Genomic DNA, 19,483 nt, shown 5'->3' on the forward strand with positions numbered 1-19,483 from the left:
TGGAGTAAAATAGAGACCTTTACGATCAAGTTTTCAATAACAGAGTGTCATATAGGGCTCTCATTCAAATCTGGCCCGCGATTCCAAATCCAGGCCTTGCTTTCAGTTCACCCCGACAGTTTAATAATTATTGATTGATTGGCCAGAGGCTTCACCTCTGCTTCCCAGATAAAGGAAGGCTGGAAAATGAGCAGGACCCCGCCCTTGAGGACGGATTTGAATAGCCCCGATATAGACCCTTTTCCCCCAAACGATCACGTTCTGACGTGACTGGTAATGCAGCAGCACTTTCGCCATGCAGTCACAACAGCAGCAACAATGAGAGGGTCCGGAAAGCACAGGTTTTATGGCGTACCACAGTGCTTTTTGTAAACATGACAGCCATAGTTTTCTGTCCATTCACTCGCAAAAAAGAAAACCAACAACCGGAGACGGGTGCAAACCATTAGGAGAGATGAATTACTGAATTTTCAGGTCCAAAGGAGAAACAAGTGCATATGTAGCCAGTACTTCACTCCCACTGATCGTTGTACAATTTTAGAAAATGGCGATGTTTCTATATTCGTTGTACTGACATCTCGTACATTCTGTGCCCAACAATGTACCCTTGCATTTTTACTTAATTCCTGTATTTAGCTATCAAATGCAAGGAAAAAAATTGACACTTAATTCCCCTTCATACTAATTAATCTATAATACAACTGGACGTATCATCATAAGGGGAAACTATAATAAAAAATAGCGTCTTACCGTAGGCCTTGATCCTGCTGCCGGGTAGAAAATGACATTCTTGTCATGTTTTGGATAAAATAAGCAGTAGAGAAAATCCTCTTTAATACAAACGTTAATCACATTCAGATTTGCGTGGTAGCATTTACTGCTTGTGTTACAAGTCATTGAATAGCAAGGCAACAACGGTACATCACATCAAATAACTCAAAAAATCCAAAAGGTGAAAGTCAGGGCACTCCACTGACCATCTGGAAACATCCAGCCAAGCGTGAGATACAGATGCATGCAAGTGTTGCATCCCAACAAGTTTATGGCCTATTGTGGACGAACATAATCCCCAATATTCAGAAATTCAGCAATATTAAGCAGTGCAGAGAGAAGGGGGGGGGGGGGGAGAAGTCGTCAGACTCATCTCCACCAGCATAAAACTGATAGGGATTTATACATCAGCAGCCCAATTCTTATTTCTGTGGAAAAGGTCAATTCTACCTTCCACTGACCTTTCTCCATCTTGAAAGTGACACTACCCTGCCTTCTTCCAGGATGAACAATCAGCTGTAGATTCATGGTCAAATTCACACTGATGCGTAGATGCTCCATAACACATCGCTTTTCCCCCAGATAGAGTGGAGGCCACAGCCAAAACCCAAAAGGAAACATGGACTGCAGCCTGGACACACGGTAATTATTCTGATCAAATGTGTGTATGTAGGAAAGGGGGGGGGGGTTAATGAACCTGTCTGGCCAGAATAAGCATCAACAACATGCCATAAAGCTCTTTATTTGCTTGAAAGCATGCAACTGCTAAAATTAGTCCGTTATTAGACCATGATAAAAGGAGGAGAAGTACATAGTAGACATTGATGCCCCACACTGGCTGACAGCCACCATTACAAAGATACCACTGAGATTAACAGAAGTCTGAGAGTTTTAAAAAAACAGCAACAGGACACAAATTAAGTTAATGTAAAACAGCAGCACCGCTCCAACAACCAAACAATATTAAGATTATATACATAAAAAGAAAGACATTATGGGTCTTGGACAAAAAGAAAAAGCACACAGAACTAAAATGGCCTTGAGGTGCATTAAACACCTGCATGAAGATGCAATGTTTCGCAGAAGCGCCTCGTGTGCCGAGAGGTTTTTTTAGCAGCTGAATTTCACGGCTGTCACAGCAGGTGACTGGTGGACCTGCTGAAAGCCATGCACTTCCTTTCAAAGGAGGACGGCAGGTCACCCAGAGATGGGGAATGGAGGCCCTGCAGAGACAGGGGACAGCGGCTTATAAAGGATATTCACACAATCTCGTGTAAACAGCAAAACACACGGCAGTCAACAAATCCAGCGTTACCTGCAGAATCCCTTTGTCTGGGGACGTTCAGAAAGTCAATTTGATATGTATGCTACACTTTGTATAGTGCTGTGTGGTCATTACCCTAAGCTTGACTGCCTGCAAAATTAATCTAGCTGGAAAAAAAAAACATTTAAAAAGAACAGGATGGTGCCGATCTGTAGCAGGTTATGATGCTATATGATGGATGTGGGAAATATAATATGTGGCCAGCACAACATCCTGCTTGGCGATTGTTAATAGCTAGATATCAGGTTGGAAAAAGCATGGGTATCATAGGCAAGGGTAAATCTAGGATTTTTTTAGGGGGAGGAGCCATCATTTATACAAAGGGGCTGACCTTATTAGGAAATATGCTTAGAATGGGTGAGTGATAGGGGGCAGGGCTCTCCGAGGGCGAATCAGCTTTCAGCTGGGAGCAGTGGCTCCACCCTTGCACGTGCTCCAATCATAGAATGGCGACAAACATTCCAAGCTTGACTCGGAACTGTGGTAACCGTTGGTTGACGGCAGATTTGCGCCACCTTGGCCCACTTATTAAACTATTCCCCAAATGGACATCATAGACAGCTTGGTGTGAGTGTGCGCCGCAGCATTTCAACCGTCGCACTTCTGTCGAGAAATATCTGCTGTATTATTCTTTTTAGATTAACAATTTAATGCAACGTGTGCGCATTAGTAATGGCGAATTGCAGTAAAAAGCCCGGCATACATGACCTTTTTTCCCCCACCCCCATTCAGCAAGCATCAGTGACAACAGCCGGCAATAAGGATGCAGCACTGGGTGCAGGAATGCGTATTCTGAGGTAATTCCAGGAAGCTCCATTAGGGGGTGCTCAAGAACAGGAAACAAAATTTAAAAAAAAAAAAAAAAAAAAGGGTGACTAAACACTGTGCCTTGGGTCTACCGTGTGCTCCAGAGGTGCAAGCACTTCAGGACTGTCCAATGTCAGAGTTAAGGATGAGAGCAGCACAGAACAGGACTGCTGCCGAGGTGCAGTGTGGAGATTAACAGAGATGCTTCATGGAAATCATAGAAAAAAGAAAAACTGCTTAACCTCCTCACCACCTTCGCAGCTTTACAAGTCAAATAAACAAAACTCAAATACCGGCACAAAGCCGCCAAGATCCAGTCGAGGTTAACGGCTGGTCCTTTACACCAAGAGCCAGTGGTGTGGTAACAAAAATGCCTTTCGCTCAAAAGCCAGTCTACATTCGGGTTAAAAGAAAAAAAAAAATTAAGTTTGATTGTATTCTGCTCGAGCACAATCACCAAATGAGCCGGCACGGAAAAGACGCAGGTCGCATAAAATGCACTCATGCATTAAAACATGCAGACATATGTTTGAACTCGTATCCATAAGCATTTCTTATTGACTCTAATACCACAATGAATAATTCCTATCCACAAACCCAAAAACACTGGGAAGGCAGCAGATTCTGCTCTTAAAAATCTACGGGAACATTTCCCTTGTGAAATGAACGAAGCACTAGCCGAACGCAGACATGTCAACCTACAGTAAGCGTGGAGCGGCCATCCAAGTGGGCACCGCGCTCCGGGTCATGCAGGGCGCTGGAACCCATCACGGCCCTCTGGATCACACGCTTGGGCGTCTTGGTGAAGGAGAAGGCCCTGGTCACCTGAAAAGCATCCCAGTCCACACAGTCAGCTCCTGATTAGAAGGGCACATCACTACAGCAACAGCCAATCACGGCTACTCTCCGGATTTCCTGGTAGCTCCACACACATTCATCGTTTGCATCTGTCATTATGAAATCTTCATCTAGGACTCGCCTTTTTCGATGTCTTCTTGATGGCTCTAGATGCCCGACTCAAGGTGCTGTCCATATCCTTTGTGTTCACTTGGATCGATTCAGGATCAGTGTAATGAATTAGATCTTCCTACAGAAGATTAAAACATAAAGCCCGCATAGTATTAATACAGTATATAAAGAGTTGCCATTGAAAAGGACAGTGAATCTAATTTTTAATGGCCACGTCGCCACCCAGTGGACGAATCCATACCGGCAGCACACCTGCAGGATGGTGATAAATCTCAGAGTTGATAAATCACTAAATTTTGTACTGCAAAACATTTTGCCTTTCGGAGCAACTTTTCTTAAAAATCAGACCTACTGTGAAACGTTTTAGCCTTTGATTACAAAGTGACGGCAGCTCTGATCCGCATCTGAAAAGTGTGACTTTTTATTCATTTATTATTATTATTATTATTTTTTTTTTTTAAAATCAATAGCAGCATATAATGATACATTGAGAATATTCCCTGTGGACATTATGGATACCTTCCATGTTCTGTAATATCCTTTGCGCATTGGCAAGCTGAGGTCATTTAGTTTGGAAACTTTTAAATTAAAAAGTGGGAGGAAAACACACTAAAAAAAAACTTCCAGCCAAATTAGTCATACTCCATAGTTCCATAGCGAAAGAAACACCAGTTCTCAAGTTTAAACCCTTTGTCATTTATATCATAATCAAAATGAATTCCACCATGTCAGAGTTACAACTACCAGACTGCTCTTGCACCGCTACAGCAGTTGGTGTTCAGTCTGTAATCACTGTTGGCTACCCCGGATCTGAGCATCTGTTAAACAAATAATTAAACTTAAATCCCTCCCTCGCCCAGTAGGAGGCGCACTTACCGCATCAGCCTTACAGATGGTGTTGGCCACATGTCGGCAGAGCGTTCTCAGCCAGACCGACTTGTCCACGTCCTCAGTCGCAATCTGGAAGCTGAACAATTGGTAGTCCTGCTCCGTGGGCTGGTGTACCACCAGGGCAAACGCATGCAGGCAGTCTGCTCCCAAGACAGACCGACACATTCAGCCAATCACATAAAAAGGGTGGTGCTGGGGGATTTCATTCTCATTACATTCATAAAAAAGGAAGCTTTTCACAGAAGGCCTTCAGAATCATTTATACTGGAATAGAAAGCAGAAAGCATGCTGGAGTCGAACTAAGGCAGAGAGATTTTCCCAGATACGTGGTCATTTCGATTCTCCTATAACGTGAACTACGGATTTTTTATTGTTTGCTGTGCAGAGACAGTTGACACTCATCTGAGCATGGCTACCATCTACCCAGCTGTCACAGACAGGCCTGTTCCTCTTTGTCAAATGACATCAGGGGAAAAGAAAACGATTTAACATGTTTTAAAACGGCATCGCTTCATCAAGTTGCTATTCATCGTTATGGTAATCAAACTTAAAAGCCCCACCCGCGTCAGGGAATAAAACGCTCACAACCTTTCTGCCTGAGACCTGATACCTTGAGGCCTCGGCGGGATGGAAAACAAGAGTGACAATCTGAAGCGAGGCTCTTCAGCCCAGGTCCTGGGGGGGGGGGGGGGGGGGGGGGGTTTGGTAATTTCAGCCTTTTGTTCCAGCTGGGGTCTCCACCATCTGACTCCACTACATCAGCGTCCTGATTGAATCAGCTCAGCTCCATTTGCTAAGCTCTAGAGGAGTGGGTTTCATGGCAAGCCGGGACCCAGCCTTGGGCCACCCCACGCCATCCCAACGCACCCCCCCCCCCCCCCCCCCCAGCAATCACCACTAATCCACATTGAAAAGGCAGCTCACCCTCAGTCTCCTGCAGGTCCAGAACCCTCCGGATTTGGGAGAGAGGCATGAGGGCGACATGCTTCAGCGTGGCTGGGGGCCGCATGGGGCCCAGCGGACTTTTAAACGTCGCGATCGCCTTGTTGCGCTTCCTCGCGATCTGGAAACAATATTGGGGGGGGGGTGGTAGAGGCATAGTCAAAAGCCAAGACATTAAGGTACGGCTCCAGTGCATTAGCAGGCCGCTAATTGTTCGTCGCTAGTCCAGAATAAAATTTTAAACAGGAGCGGGATTTAAAAAAAAAAAAAAAAAAAAAAAAAAAAGTGCAGATTTTTATTTTTTATATATAATAAATAAAAGCTGATCGATAAATTGAGAAAACCCGCTGTTTCTTCCCCCTCCCCCGCTCATTACCAAGCTGGTCCGACATTCCTGAAATCAGTAGGCTTAAGATTCGGGGTTTGATTGCCAAATCCCGGCTAATGTAACCCACCGCTAATGAGCGAACCAGTAATAAGTGCCGTCAGCAGCTTTAATGCGCGTCGCATAAATAATTCATTTTCATAAACACTGCTGCGCTTGCTTGCCCGCAAATAAAAAGTGCACTTTAAGCATCTTGGGCAGAAAGGCTCCCAAATTTAAAAGCAGGCGAGGGTGAGCTGGTACCCGAACAAGTGTGTGCGCTAAAAACGAGAACGGAGCCTCCGCTTCAGAAGAGCGAGCTGGGACAGGTTTCAAATGCGAGGGTTTCTCGAGATTGCGCTTCTCCACACAGTGGCGAGCAGATTCTAACCTTCACCACGGGAAATAAAGAAATCTGGGAAAACAAGGCTTTGCGCCACACTGTATGAAAGCTACCTGGTGTACAATGTGACCAGTCACCCCCTACCACCCCAAGTTAAATAATTAACTGAATTCTCACACCATGCCAGCAGCTGAACCTATATTCAGGATGGGGGGGGTTTCCAAAGTTGGGGCCGTAAGACAAATAAACATAGTCTAAGAACTTTAAAAACATGAAAATGTATTCTATTTCAACTGTAACAACACTCAGCTGATGCAATCTACCAAGCCCCCCCCCCCGGCAAGGGGGAAAACAGGGGTCGTGAGTCTCCGGCACTCCAATTTTGGGAGTCGCCGGCTGAAGTTTGGGAACCCATGAGCTAAGTTTATAGTTATAAAGAATGATAAACGGAACAGAGTACAAAACACAGAACCTCCAATGTGCCCTTAAAAGTAAATGCATCCTGCAAAGCATCAATTATAAAAAAAACGCCCCTCCGTCCCAAAAAAAGCTTATCATTCGAATCCACAGGTTGCAGGTGCTGCCGCCCCCATGTCACCTCAAGACAGTCGTTGAAGAGGAAGAGCGTGACGTGTTCCCCGCGATCGCAGGGGTGTTCACCCAGTGCGATGGTCTCCATCCTGTGGACCAGAGTTCGATGAGAAGACAGGAGGTTGGCCTGGGCAGGGAGAGAGAGATTAAGGGAGGATTTAGAAAGTCACCATTAGTGACAATGAACAGAAATACAAGCCAGTGCAAGGAGTCCTTAATTACTGCAAAGCTATAATGTGCAGGTAGCAGTGTTCACGTCATCATTGGGGGGGGGGGGGGGGGGGGGGGAGTACACCCGTCCTCCCAATTGGCCCAGTGTAAACAGCGAGAAGGCGCCCCCCCGAATCGCGTCGAGATGCCCACATTCAGTCACCCGTACCATCGCAGTCAGCGGCACGAGAGCCATAAATCTCGGAGCAGATAAGCGAGAGTGTCGCTCAAATGCGGGACACACAGGCACGTGGGGTCCGGAGTGGGAGGCTCCCCAAAGGGAGATGCAAGTACTCCGCCGCAGCGGGTGAGACGGTGCATCACCACGGAAAAATGCACGAAAAGAGAAAACAAAAACACAGAGCAATTCGGCAGGGTATAAAAGCCTCACCGGACAGCCATCAACTTCGTAAACTACGTCAAAGATCTGTTTCTGCGCTTCCGTTTTCCTCTTATCCTCGTTAATGTGCCTAAAAAAAAATTATTACACACACATTATGAGACGCACGGTGGTCTACCTATCTAAACGGGGACCTTCCAATAAATTCTATGGGGAAAAACCCTAATCCCAACGACAACCTTAACCCCAACCCAGGCCTACCCATAAATAACCAAACAAAAACAACATTTTTGACACTAGTTTTTTTTGACTGCAGTCACAGATTTTTATGAGATTATCCAAATGGCAACCTGAAAAAATGTCCCCCAAATGGTTTCAGGTTTTACTGCACTTTGGGGACATTCTGGTCCCCAAATATGATCTATGCAAACCCTTAATAGCTTAATACAGATAAAAAGTATCTATTACTTACGTCATAACTTCCTTGAGCGATTCGATAGCTTTTCCCAGAGTGACTTTATCAGGGTCACTCTCTGATGTGTGCTTTCTTATATCTGAAGGGAGGGGGGGGAAATTAACTGTTACTCACTATATTGGGATCCCACCTAAACACACAGCGGCGGCAGACAGGAGGCTGCTCCTCCGCGCGGCGGTGCGGCGCCTTACCGTTCAGCAGCAGGGCGATGCTCGGTAGCCGCTGCACGGGCCGAATCAGCAGCTCCACCAGCGTCTGCCGGCCGCATTCGGCCTTCGCCTGGTTGATCTGCGATACACAGAGCAGCAGTGCAACCAAGGCAGTTCTCACACGAGCAGGTGAAAGAAAATCAGTACGTTCGAGCTTTAAATGGCGCATAAGGCCAGCAAAGCTGCAAAACCTCAAGCAATTTCCCCATGCAGGAGGGGGCTGCTGTCCCGAGGAGCATGACTCCCTTAGGGCTGATTCCGTAGTGGCTGAGAAGCATGGGTGTGAAATGCTAGCTTAAAGGAAAACACACACACACACCTATTACTGTACGTTACCGCCAGCCACCAATGCTTCCTATGACATTTAATAAGCCGGATATTTAATGGTTCATTATCTGTCATGGATCCCCATTTCTTTGGGGACATTTTCCCCCTTCCCCAAGCCGTGTAACAAATCTTATAGGTTTTAAAAAAAAAAATAAAAATTCTGTATAATTTGAAAGACGAACAACATTTTGAACTAAGTACTTAGGCTGCCTTATATCTACACATATCCATTACAAAAATGTTACTTTCACATTATGCAAGAAAACTCTAATTTGAATGTGGCTGCCATAGCCTGGCAGGGACTGACCCACGTGGAATTAGAAATAACCCGCAAGCTGATTATCCGCAAGCGAACAAAAAAAAAAAAAAAAAAAAAAAAAAAAGCGTGAGAGTTGTACCATGTGCATGAGCATATTGAAAAATGGGCAGCACTTTTTGCCAGTAAAAAAATCCTGCCGTCGAATTTGGACCCCATTCACGGCAAAGTTTTGCAGGCAGCGAGACTGACTGCTGTCCCTTTTTGAACAGGCATTTTTTTGGTCAAAAAGGCTGAACACTCGTAGGACCCCACAAGGGAGTGAGCCTACCTTCAGGAATGCGTGGAACCTCGGTTTCGTCTTCTCGCATCTCACTATAGTGTCCTTGCTCATTTCCAAGAAGTTTATAAACTGGGGGTAGGCCCTTATCAGGTCTTTGGACTGTAACACACACAAAAAAAAAAAAAAAAAAAAAAACACACATTTTAGCATCTGTATGGAAGCAGAAAAAAAAAAAAAAAACTTGAGGAAATGCATGACCCGGCAGGCTGGCACACCTACATATTTCAGAATCACATTCCCGACACTTCTGTCTTCTGACCAGTTCATCACAAGATCCTCCAAATCAGCCTACAAATTAGGGCAATTCATCATTCAAAACTCAATGTGTGTGTGTGTGTGTGTGTGAGTGAATACAGACAGATGGTCCATGCACTGAAAACCGTAACTAAAAATAAGATTTGATTTTTACCTTTATTCTCGTGTGAACTTCATATATGTCAGGAATGCTGCCAAAAATAGTCTTTATCTCCTCCGGGGCGAGAATAGGACCCCCAACGAGTCCACCTTTTTCTAGAGGATGTTTGAACAGCTATTTTTAAAAAAAAAAAAAGAAATACAAATTTCAAACAAGTGGTGACCCTACAATTTCGGCTGAAGATATGACTTCATGGTTATCAATTTATAAACAACAGGAGAGGCATCTAGGAAGCCAATAGCATTTTAATTAGTGGAGGGGAAAGACTCCAGAAACTGGACCAAAGGGTTGAGGGGGAGGAGCCTTGATAGCAGAGGAGTCATGTGACCCAATCATGTGCAGGTATAACTGAAGAGAAGGCAGTGTAGGACGGACGGACCTGTAGCACGGTTGTGAGGATGTCCACGTAGTTGCTCTCGGTCTGGTACAGCTCCCTCGAGACCTGCCACCGGGCAGACAACTTTGGGGGGGGCACAGTACATTTTGATGGCTTCTGATTCTCTGTGAGGGCCCCACCCCAACCACCAAGTGGGGGGGGTAGAAGAAAAAAATAAAAAAATTGTACTATTCATGTCTTTGTGGGGACCATCCAATCATTTCTATGGGCGTAACCCTAACCCCAAAAATGACAACCTTAACCCCCACCCAGCCCTAACCTTAACTGTAAGTAACCAAAACAAAAAATACAAGAATTTTGGCATTTTTAGTTTTTTGATTGCAGGGACAGATTTTTATAAAATTGAGTTTCTCCTTGCGGGGACTGAAAAAATGATGTCCATGATGTCAAAATAGCAGGTTACCATCACATTGTGGGGACAGTTGGTCCTCACAATGCAATATAGACATAACCACACACACACACACACACACACACACACACACACACACACACACACACACACACGTAGAATGTAATCTGACAGCTCAAACCCTTTGCGTTACATAAACCGCGGGACACGAAGTAACAAGTTCCGGGTCTCATGGCACTGACAGGGCATCGCTCCTGTTATTATTTGCAAGTCATTACCAAAGCAGGAAAAGTCCTGCATCTGCTCTTCCAGGTGTAAATGAGTTGTTAATTAAAAGGATCTCAAAAGCCAACCTGAGCGCATAGCCCCGGGGGGGGGGGGGGGGGGGCTAGGAGAGTATAAATCACTGCACAGCTCGACTAACTGACCTCACGTAAACACAGCGATAAGGGAGGGACTATCAAAGTCACTGAACTGGGCTTGGAAAAGGTTAGGTTGCATCCTCAGTCTTAACTGACCCCCAGAAGGCCCCTGGTGATACAGCACGGCGTCGTAAAAGCTGCCGATTAACACGTCGTCTCTTTCGGCCATCAAGGGTAACCCTTCCTCAACCCACTCTATGGGAGGCTCTGTTAGCAAAAGCCCTCGATCAAAGCCTCCCAAGATGCCTCCGGGCTAAAGAGCCCATGGTGGGGATCGACCGAGCCGCTCCTACCAGCCGACCGTTGGCACGTATCAGGGACCAGAAGCATGATCTCTTCCACCTCTCTGCCTTCTGGGATTTTTAAGGCACTTCCATCATGCGGCAGGAGCAGGCCAGCCTACTGCGACTACGCACTCTGAGATCAGCAGGGAACAGCAAGCCATGCCTCTCACTGAAGGCCTGCTCGGGGGCAGCCACTCAACTCAAAACTTCAGAGGATACGCAAGAGCCCCCGGATCACCTTTCCGCCACGTTCATCGCGAAAGGATGGCGAGGGGCGGCCTGAAGTGGCAAGACTCTGGGGAGGCTGGAGATAAGACAGTTGAGAGGGCAGCACCTACCCCCAGGAGACCTGGCTGACTCGGGAGCGTCGGACACGTCCTGCAGCAGGCCTACGGGTCCCGAGTGGTCAGCGGATGGCCGCTTGCACGGTGGGAAGGACGGCATCTCCGTCTCCTTGGTCAGCTGGGCCAGGGTGTCCTTGAGCCGGCGTTTCTTGCGGGGGCAGCCAGGCACGGAAAGCGAGAGCAGGGACACTGCCTTCTTCATGGCGAGATCATCAGACTGCGAGGAATAGACCCTTCCAGCTAAACTGGCCAGTTTGCGCGGCTGACATCACGCCAAGATGAACCTGGAGCCCGTTTGTGTAATTCCTAAAAACACCCGAGGCACATGCACCACGCCCCCCTGACCTGGTTGGCATCAATCCCAGCATGCCACCTGCTCGCCACCTTTCAAATTGCTTCACCTCCCCTGATGTTAATTATGCAGCTAACGGCATTATCTCAAGGGTTTGCACCTGCAAGGGTTTCAAGCAGAAAGACCTTAAAAATGCACGGCGTCTGCAGCCGGAGGTCGCACCTTCTCGTAGAAATACATGGATTCGCCAGCTCTGGCGTCCATCTGGATGCTTCCCCAGAACCACTGGGCCGGGGGGGGGGGGGGGGGAGGAGGAAAGTTGCATGTTAGCATCTCAAGGCGAGTTTCCGGGATTGTTGGAGTGACGACATCGCAGCGAAGCTGGGTGAAGGATTCACCTCCTGCTTCACGACGTACAGCTTCTTCAGCGGCTCGAACGGGAGCTCCTTAACGGTGTTCTCCTCCACAACCACGTGGGTGCAGCGCTCGTCACCGACCTCCATGTGATGACCACCTTGGCAAGAAAAGGATAGCGAACGTTCCATTAGAGATGCATCAAAATTGGGGACTTCCTTAAAAGGCAAAAAAAAATGGCAGAGAGGCATTATGCAGAATCAAAATGGAGTGAAATGTTGACTTGGGCAATGATAGTACTCAAAGGCTCAAAGGTTCTACTTTGCATTGCAGCACTCGTATCATTACTTAGAGCACAAGTTATCACACCTGGAGACTCAGGTGAAAAAACCAGTCTAACTGAAAGGTTACTCAGGACTGACAAGGCTGAAGGCTCCGATTCCCCCCATGCCCGTTTTCTGGAGAACGTCACGCAGGCCCACCATGCTTTAGGGTCCTCTCCTCCATATTGGTCTTCTCCTCCTCAGAGAAACCCAGGAAACTCAGCACACAGTCTTGAAACGGTGGGACTTTGAACTTGGAACGAAAGTCGTCGTCGTCGGCGCTGAATTCACTTTCAGAAGACCGGGGGCGCGGAGTTTTAGGGAAGGAATTAACAAATGAGAAACCTAAAGTTTAGCTTCTTAAAAGAAAAAAAAAAAAATTGGAAATTCAAGAAGCCCCGAGAGGGCTGTCGGTACCCCGGTGGCAGGACCTGGTACTTACACGTCGTTTCGCTGCTCCCAGGCTGCACAGATCCAGGCCGGGGTTAGGATGGGGGTGCCCAAGCACATGGCCAGCTGCCAGGGAGAGGAAAAAAAAAAAAAAAAAAAAACTGGGACAAGCTGAGTCTTGTTTAAAAAACCCTAGAGAGATGAAGGAACTTCCACGGCGGAAAAAAAAATAAAGAGAATTAGAATAGTGAGTCCATAACGGACCCGCGACACCTTTTCTGAAACCAAAAGACGCCTCTCAGTGGGGAATCAGGGCTATGACCCATCAGGATGAGAAAATGGGCAAGAGACAGAAATCCTGCTGCACGCCGGCATCGTCATGACGACCACGAGCCGGCATCGTCATGACGACCACGAGCCGGCATCGTCATGACGACCACGACAACCACTCACCCTGTACTTCTCCCCGTGGGTGGAGCATGCGACCAGGTGGGTCACTTTGGAACTGAAGTCCTTCCGAATGATTCCTCCCATGTGATGGACCAGGTTCACCAGATCCACCTGTGCAGAGAGGGTGTCCAATAGGGCTCCTTTCATGTACAATCGCCCCCCAGAGACGGATTACAAGTTAATCTTCATTATGCTTGTCGGGACTTCAGTAAAAATGTCTGCACAATTTCATTGCAGTTTAAAGAGTCTAATTTGCAGAGAACTAAAAACAAAATCAGTAAAGTGGAATTGTACAATTTAACCAAGTTCATCATCTTAATCCTTCAATTGGTGTACCATAATAATCCTAAACCTCTTTATTTAAAAAAAGAAAAATTAAACTTGTCTGTTTTTAAAGGCTCCCTTGAAGCACTTTACATGCACTGGGGGCGACTGCGGAGGGTCTGAATCACTGGACTGGTTTGATCGTGTCGCCCGGCCCATACTCACGACTTCATCCTTCTTGCGGAAGCCGGTGAAGCAGAGGGAGAGGTTCAGCATGCTGGGCGAATAGAGCGGGCGTGAGCTGAAGGGCAGGGGCTGCGGCACAGAGAGGAGGGCGTGGCACAATGCGGCCCCAGCTTCAGCACTGAGCCCACCTGACCCCAACCCCCTATTCATCTACCAGCCACCTGAAAGACTTTCCTGCAATGCTAACTATCCTATTTCTGACCTTTCACTTAAAATATAGAAGCATCACTTCAAAAATATGCAGTTACACCCTACCCACCCAATTAGCAAACAAGGATTTTGCAGTTTGTGAATCCCACTGGAAAATCCAAAACATCTAGCTCATGGAAGTTCTACTTGCGCAAAAATGTCCAGAGAGCATAAAGAAAAAAAATGACTGGTTATCTCCTTGAACCAATCAGATTGTAGAGGTGGGTCCAAGCAACTATAGGTGAAACCAACCAGATGTCTTGGTCCTACCTACTAGTTGCATGGGCCCGCCTCCTCTACAATCTGATTGGTTCTCTGAGCAAAATCATTGTTCCTTCTGCCCTCAGAACATTTTTGTCCCACAACATGGCTGGGTGGCTGGTCAAATTGAGTCACAGCTAAAGTTTCCCAGCACAATTAAAGCAGGCAGCTTAACATCAGCATTCTAGCCCCATGATAATGTTCTGATCCAAAAGACATTTTTTTTGTTAGCCAAGCTGAACAGGTGCACTATTTAAAAAGGGTGAGACCCCTGATGTAACTGATATGCTTCACTGGGACAATTTGAAGAAACTCTGGAATCAATTAAGCTGCAGTGAAATTTGTTCAGCTACCAGATGATCAAAAGGCAAAAAGCAGGTAGCGATTCGCCACGTCGCCCCTCATAACTGCTCAACCAGCACAGAACCTGATGCTCGTCGTAGTCGGCACAAGGCAGCGTGCCGTGCTGGATGGGGCTCCGGTGCATCACAGCGCATATAAACACTACAGGCAACTCAGAGATGCCAACCGTGTGTTTCTGGACTGTGGGCGAGGAGCAGGGGTATCCAGCCGGAAGCCAAGCAAACTCACCGCAAGGAACCGAGGGCAAGAAGCGAAGTCCCAGCTTTCAAGACGTGAAGCCACCGAGCCACCATGTTACCCTATCTGATCCAATTAGCTACAAGCAGTGCTTCAAGTAGGGAAAAGTGCAAATACTCCCCTTGCTATTCAGTACTGGGACGCAAGAAAAACTCCTGGCAGAGATGGGTGGGATGCTTTTTGCCCATTATCCCCCCAAACAACTGAAAGTGCCGGTTCTCAATAACTGACAACCACGACCAATTAAATCAAAGGGTGAAATCTTCACCTGGGTGTTAAATCACCCCAAGCCACACCCCCCGCAGCACCTCCCCTCTAGAAGCCTGAACAGATCACCAATTCCTGGTACTCAGATCAAAAAGACAATGAGGTGCCAGTACTAAGTCCTGATGAGTATTAGCCCCATCAATCCCCGAGTACAAGATGTAGGATTCTTACCTCCTCTCTAGCTGCACAGTGGAGGAGGACCGGGGGACCCACTATCCGGTGGTCGTTCTTGTACAAATAGTCAAAGTCGAGGCACTTGAAGTCACACAGCACGAACACGGTCTCGAACTCGGCGCTCTCGCCGTCGCCAAACTCCTTGACATTGTCCGTCTTGAGATAGGGCCCATTAATGGCCTGTGCAGACATTAACATTAAAGTAAGGTGGGGGAGGGGGGAAGCTGACTGCGCACTGCTCTGCATCGGAAAACGCAGCGCCAGCCTTGCCCCGTGGGCCCAAACATTCCAGTCGAGTGCAGCCACTTCCCAAGGTTGCTGAATAGCAGGGAGGTTACAACTTACTCCAGGCATCTCATGAATGCAGACTAGCTGCTTCCCACCCAGGCTCACATTTCCTGAGCGGCTTCTTCAGAGCGGCAGCGTCTCAAAACAGAGGTCAGGCATTCCAGTGCCGTTACAAGAGATAAGATTCTCAAACGGCACCGTGCCGCGTGAAACCGGCCCCCGATTAAGGCGTCTTAACGAGCAGTGCTCTGGCGTTAGGGGGAGGCTGGGGATTAGAGAGCGACCTACCATATTAACGATGGATTTGATCAGCTTCTCGCCGGATCCGCTCCCCGGTCCGTCGCCATTAATCTTCACCACGGGGACCTCCATTATCTGGATGTCCTGCAGAGACCAAGGATTAACAACACTGCTTCAATTCACAAGCAGCCCCCCCCATCTAATTAAATTAAAAAATACAGAAATTGTCAAATATGCAAAGTGAAAAGAAAAAAGAAAAATTACATAAAAACATGAAGTTCAACACCATTGGCGGCCGAACGCCAAAACATTTCGCCGAAAGTCTTCATGCTCTCAACATCTCAATCACGTCCACGTCAATATCTGCTTTTGTTTTACACAAGTTAGATGTGTCCCGGCGTATTACGCGGAAAGAAATCTGCAGTTTACGTATCACATGCAAGTAAATAGCAGCAGCATTTGAGCAAGGCTCAGATTCACTTGGGGGGGGTTTAAATCTAATCAAAGGATACAATATAAGATAAAGGATCAACAAAGTTCAATTAGGGGGGGGGGGTCATCCACTAGCAAAACTGCATGAATAAAATAAGAAAAATATGAAAAGCATAAGTAAATAAAACAATAAGTGTGGCTACAGCACTGGTGGGAGAATGAAGGCAAAGCAGAAGGTGTGTAGTTAGTACCAGTGCCCTCATTATGTGTGTAATCAGGAGTACTGCCCTCAGGGGAATAAGGCAACCCCTGCTTTAATTTGCTGTCATTATGGACATATTTGATTGGTCAAATATCAGGGCTGGACAGCCCTGCTTAAACCTATCAGAGCGTAGAATGCCTGACCCTCAGCACTGCAGTCAAACAGCAGGAAACATCCACCCTACAGTCAAACTCCCTCTGGCACAGTCAGCTCAATTCCAGTTATTATAAAGTGGTGCCCTTTCCAAAATGCCGGCCCCCTAATCTCTCTCGTTTGCCTCTAAACCAGGCTTCCACAACTCCAGTCCTGCAGGACCGAAATCCAACACGGAGTGCAGATTTCCCCACTCAAACACAGCTGCTAAACCTGGCAATTGGTCAATTTAAGAGCCGTTTCAGCAGGGAAATCAAACTGCGCTGGACTCTGGTCCTCCAGGACTGGAACTGAAGAACCCTGCTCTAAAGAATCACATCAGCAAAGAAAAAAAAAAAAAAAAAAATTAATAAAATAAAAAAGTTTCAAGAGGAAAATGTGAAAAAGCAAATACAGATTTTTAAAAGAATACGAAACAATGCATCTCCTATGCTTCAAATACAGAAATCTGTCCATAAACAAAATTATATATACCACACACTTGTTTGTACTCTTGACTGCCCCCCCCATGAAATGCTCAAGAGGTACACACACATTGCCATTTCTCAAATAGCTTTTATAAGGACCTTTTGAAGTGATTACGTACTGCTTGATGGTGTTCGATGCTATGTGCTCATTTACAAACATTTGAATTAAGGGTGTGTTGACAGTGTATCTGGAAGAGGGGCATCTGCCCTCTTATATAAATGCATACAGTCACGGGGCACACAGTGCATGCTGTGCTAATGCAAATAAACAGTGAACACAATCCGCAACTCGCCTGGATCATACCTTCACTGCCCTCAGCAGTTTCTCATCACCTCCTGCTTCTCCAACGAGGACAATTCTGGCAACTTGTGGCAAAACATCTAGAAAACAGATTAGGACACTGAAGACTGGATGAATAAAGAGTGAATGTTATGACAGGGCTGACAACACGCATCTGGTCTGACACCCACGCTTTCAGACTCTCACGCTCATGCAAGAAATCTTACGGCAAATCTATATTATTCCATTACGAACCTAAAACGTGTTGCAACAAAAGTGTCGGGACAGCAAACCCTACAGATTTCGCAAGGTAATAAAACTCGTACATACATGGAAATTCATGTGCATGTGTGCGCAGACCTGTCTCGAATTGAAAATCTCACGCAAGCCAGCTGACCTAAGTAGGCAACCCTGGTTACAAATATCTAGATGCTTGGATAAAAACTGTAAAAGCATCACTGGCTTCGTCTTTAAGAGCCAGCTTAAGAAGGCCTGACTTATTCCCAGTAATTATTTCACTTACATTCAGCATCTTCCAGTGACAAGGCCAGAAACAAATTGTCTCTGGATGTTTCGGTCATCCTTGAGTCATAGACCGAGGAATCGGCCAGCAGATGCTGGGGTATGCCCAAAGTCCCAGGGCAAACCACAGCCATGGCAGAGTCCCTGCACTGGGGTGTCAGCCTTCTTCAGTAACACAAAACAGCCTTGGTCAAAAAAGAGCATTAATTCAACCATGTCAAAGAGTCCCTCTTTTTGCGTAAGAAAAAATTTTTAGCAACTGAATTATCACGCTACCAAGTATTACAAAATAAACACTTTTGTTCAGACACGCGCTGCCCTGCATTTTTGAGCAATTCCTTTCCAATAAAAGAAGAGAAATGCTTGCACAAAATGTGCTTTAATTCTACATTGTTGTTTATTTAAACAGCTTTTAAGACAAAACACACACACACCTACCAGCAAACTGGAGCAAAACGATGATCAGATCTAAATCCGCTCAAACTGAAAAGGAGTAAAAAAAAAAAAAAAAAAAAAAACAAACATTATGCGGTATTATGTTTCATTGTTGCACTTGACGCAATTAAATATTTATGTACGTACGAATAAAAATTTAGGTATGGAAAAAAATATTACCAGACTGACGAAGAAAAATGCATTCACTACATACAAAGTTTTGAAAACTGTATCCCAAATAGTTAAAACATACGCAACTGACAAATTGCGCTCTTCCCAACACAGGGTGCACACTTGGGTAGGCAGTAAAAGTGTGGGCTTGTAGTACAGTGATAAAATGTGCTTATTTTAAAACAAAAAGGAGGAGAAGGTTTTGGTATTGGTAAAAGATATGAAAAATGTGCAGCCAAGGAGTTCCCGAAGCAGTCCTGCAGACACCTGCGTGCAATAAGTCTTTCTCTGCACCATTATTTGTCTTTAAAAAGTTCTCACTTCAGTTGTTTTCAATGTTTTGAACGTATCCGCCCAAATAACAACTCACCAAAACACCGGACCTATAAAAGCAGTCAGGATCCAACCAAAAAGCAGCCACTCTGTTATACAAATTTACTAATTCTGAATTAATAGGCGTCTCGTAGAGCGTGGCAGCTTTTTAAACCCACGCCGAGGAAGCCGAGCCGCAGTCGTGCGTACGAGCGGCCGACGTGACCCGGTTAAGGCGCAGGTTGTGCAATCAGACTCTCAGTCGCCCGTCATTTTCCGCAGCTACATTGCAAAGCAGCGCAGCCATCGGGCTCGCAGCGCCATTGGAGAAGCGGCGGCGCGCCGTACGCAAGTAACGCGGCTTTTATGCTCATGCGACTGATACCTCCCGCAGCGCTACGCATCCTTCGTAGTAATAGCGACGCTCTTTACGCAGTCGTCATATTCACTTTTATTTTATTTTATTTATCATTTATTTTACCAGGAAGGTTCCACTGAGATACAATATCTCTTTTCCCAGGAAGTCCTGCCCAAGATGGCAGTAAATAACAAAAAGACAAAAGTTTCATATAGGCTACATACATACAGAGATGATTAATATGAACACAGACTAAAACAAATACTCAAACAATGCATAGAATAAAAAAAATTATATGAGACAACGACAAATTTTCGTTTAATTGAATGCATTATAAAGCTTACTTATTCGAAAAAAAGTTTTAGTTTCGTAAAGTG

General features: G+C 46.0%; 1 protein-coding gene across 2 annotated transcripts; it reads right to left on the reverse strand.

Annotated features, from left to right (window-relative positions):
* Positions 1 to 1,497: 1,497 nt before the first annotated feature.
* LOC125716493 (protein ECT2-like) lies at positions 1,498 to 19,074 on the reverse strand. Of its 2 annotated transcripts, none has more exons than XM_048988829.1 (26): positions 18,807 to 19,074; positions 18,269 to 18,313; positions 17,832 to 17,995; positions 17,333 to 17,409; positions 15,763 to 15,858; positions 15,184 to 15,366; positions 13,675 to 13,764; positions 13,189 to 13,296; positions 12,788 to 12,861; positions 12,505 to 12,635; positions 12,067 to 12,182; positions 11,891 to 11,953; positions 11,371 to 11,593; positions 9,957 to 10,078; positions 9,572 to 9,691; positions 9,382 to 9,450; positions 9,151 to 9,261; positions 8,219 to 8,315; positions 8,025 to 8,106; positions 7,604 to 7,682; positions 7,010 to 7,129; positions 5,687 to 5,825; positions 4,748 to 4,902; positions 3,882 to 3,989; positions 3,605 to 3,727; positions 1,498 to 1,994 (listed from the first exon to the last, which is right to left on the reverse strand). In XM_048988829.1, the coding sequence occupies exons 3-26, from the start codon at positions 17,962 to 17,964 to the stop codon at positions 1,905 to 1,907; spliced, it is 2,709 nt and encodes a 902-aa protein (XP_048844786.1). In that variant the 5' UTR covers positions 17,965 to 17,995; positions 18,269 to 18,313; positions 18,807 to 19,074; the 3' UTR covers positions 1,498 to 1,904. The 2 variants fall into 2 exon arrangements, with proteins under 2 accessions (XP_048844786.1, XP_048844787.1); XM_048988830.1 differs by having other exon boundaries at positions 17,832 to 18,015.
* Positions 19,075 to 19,483: the final 409 nt, after the last annotated feature.

Source organism: Brienomyrus brachyistius, chromosome 21 (assembly GCF_023856365.1).
Source record: "Brienomyrus brachyistius isolate T26 chromosome 21, BBRACH_0.4, whole genome shotgun sequence".
Taxonomy (NCBI): Eukaryota; Metazoa; Chordata; class Actinopteri; order Osteoglossiformes; family Mormyridae; genus Brienomyrus; species Brienomyrus brachyistius.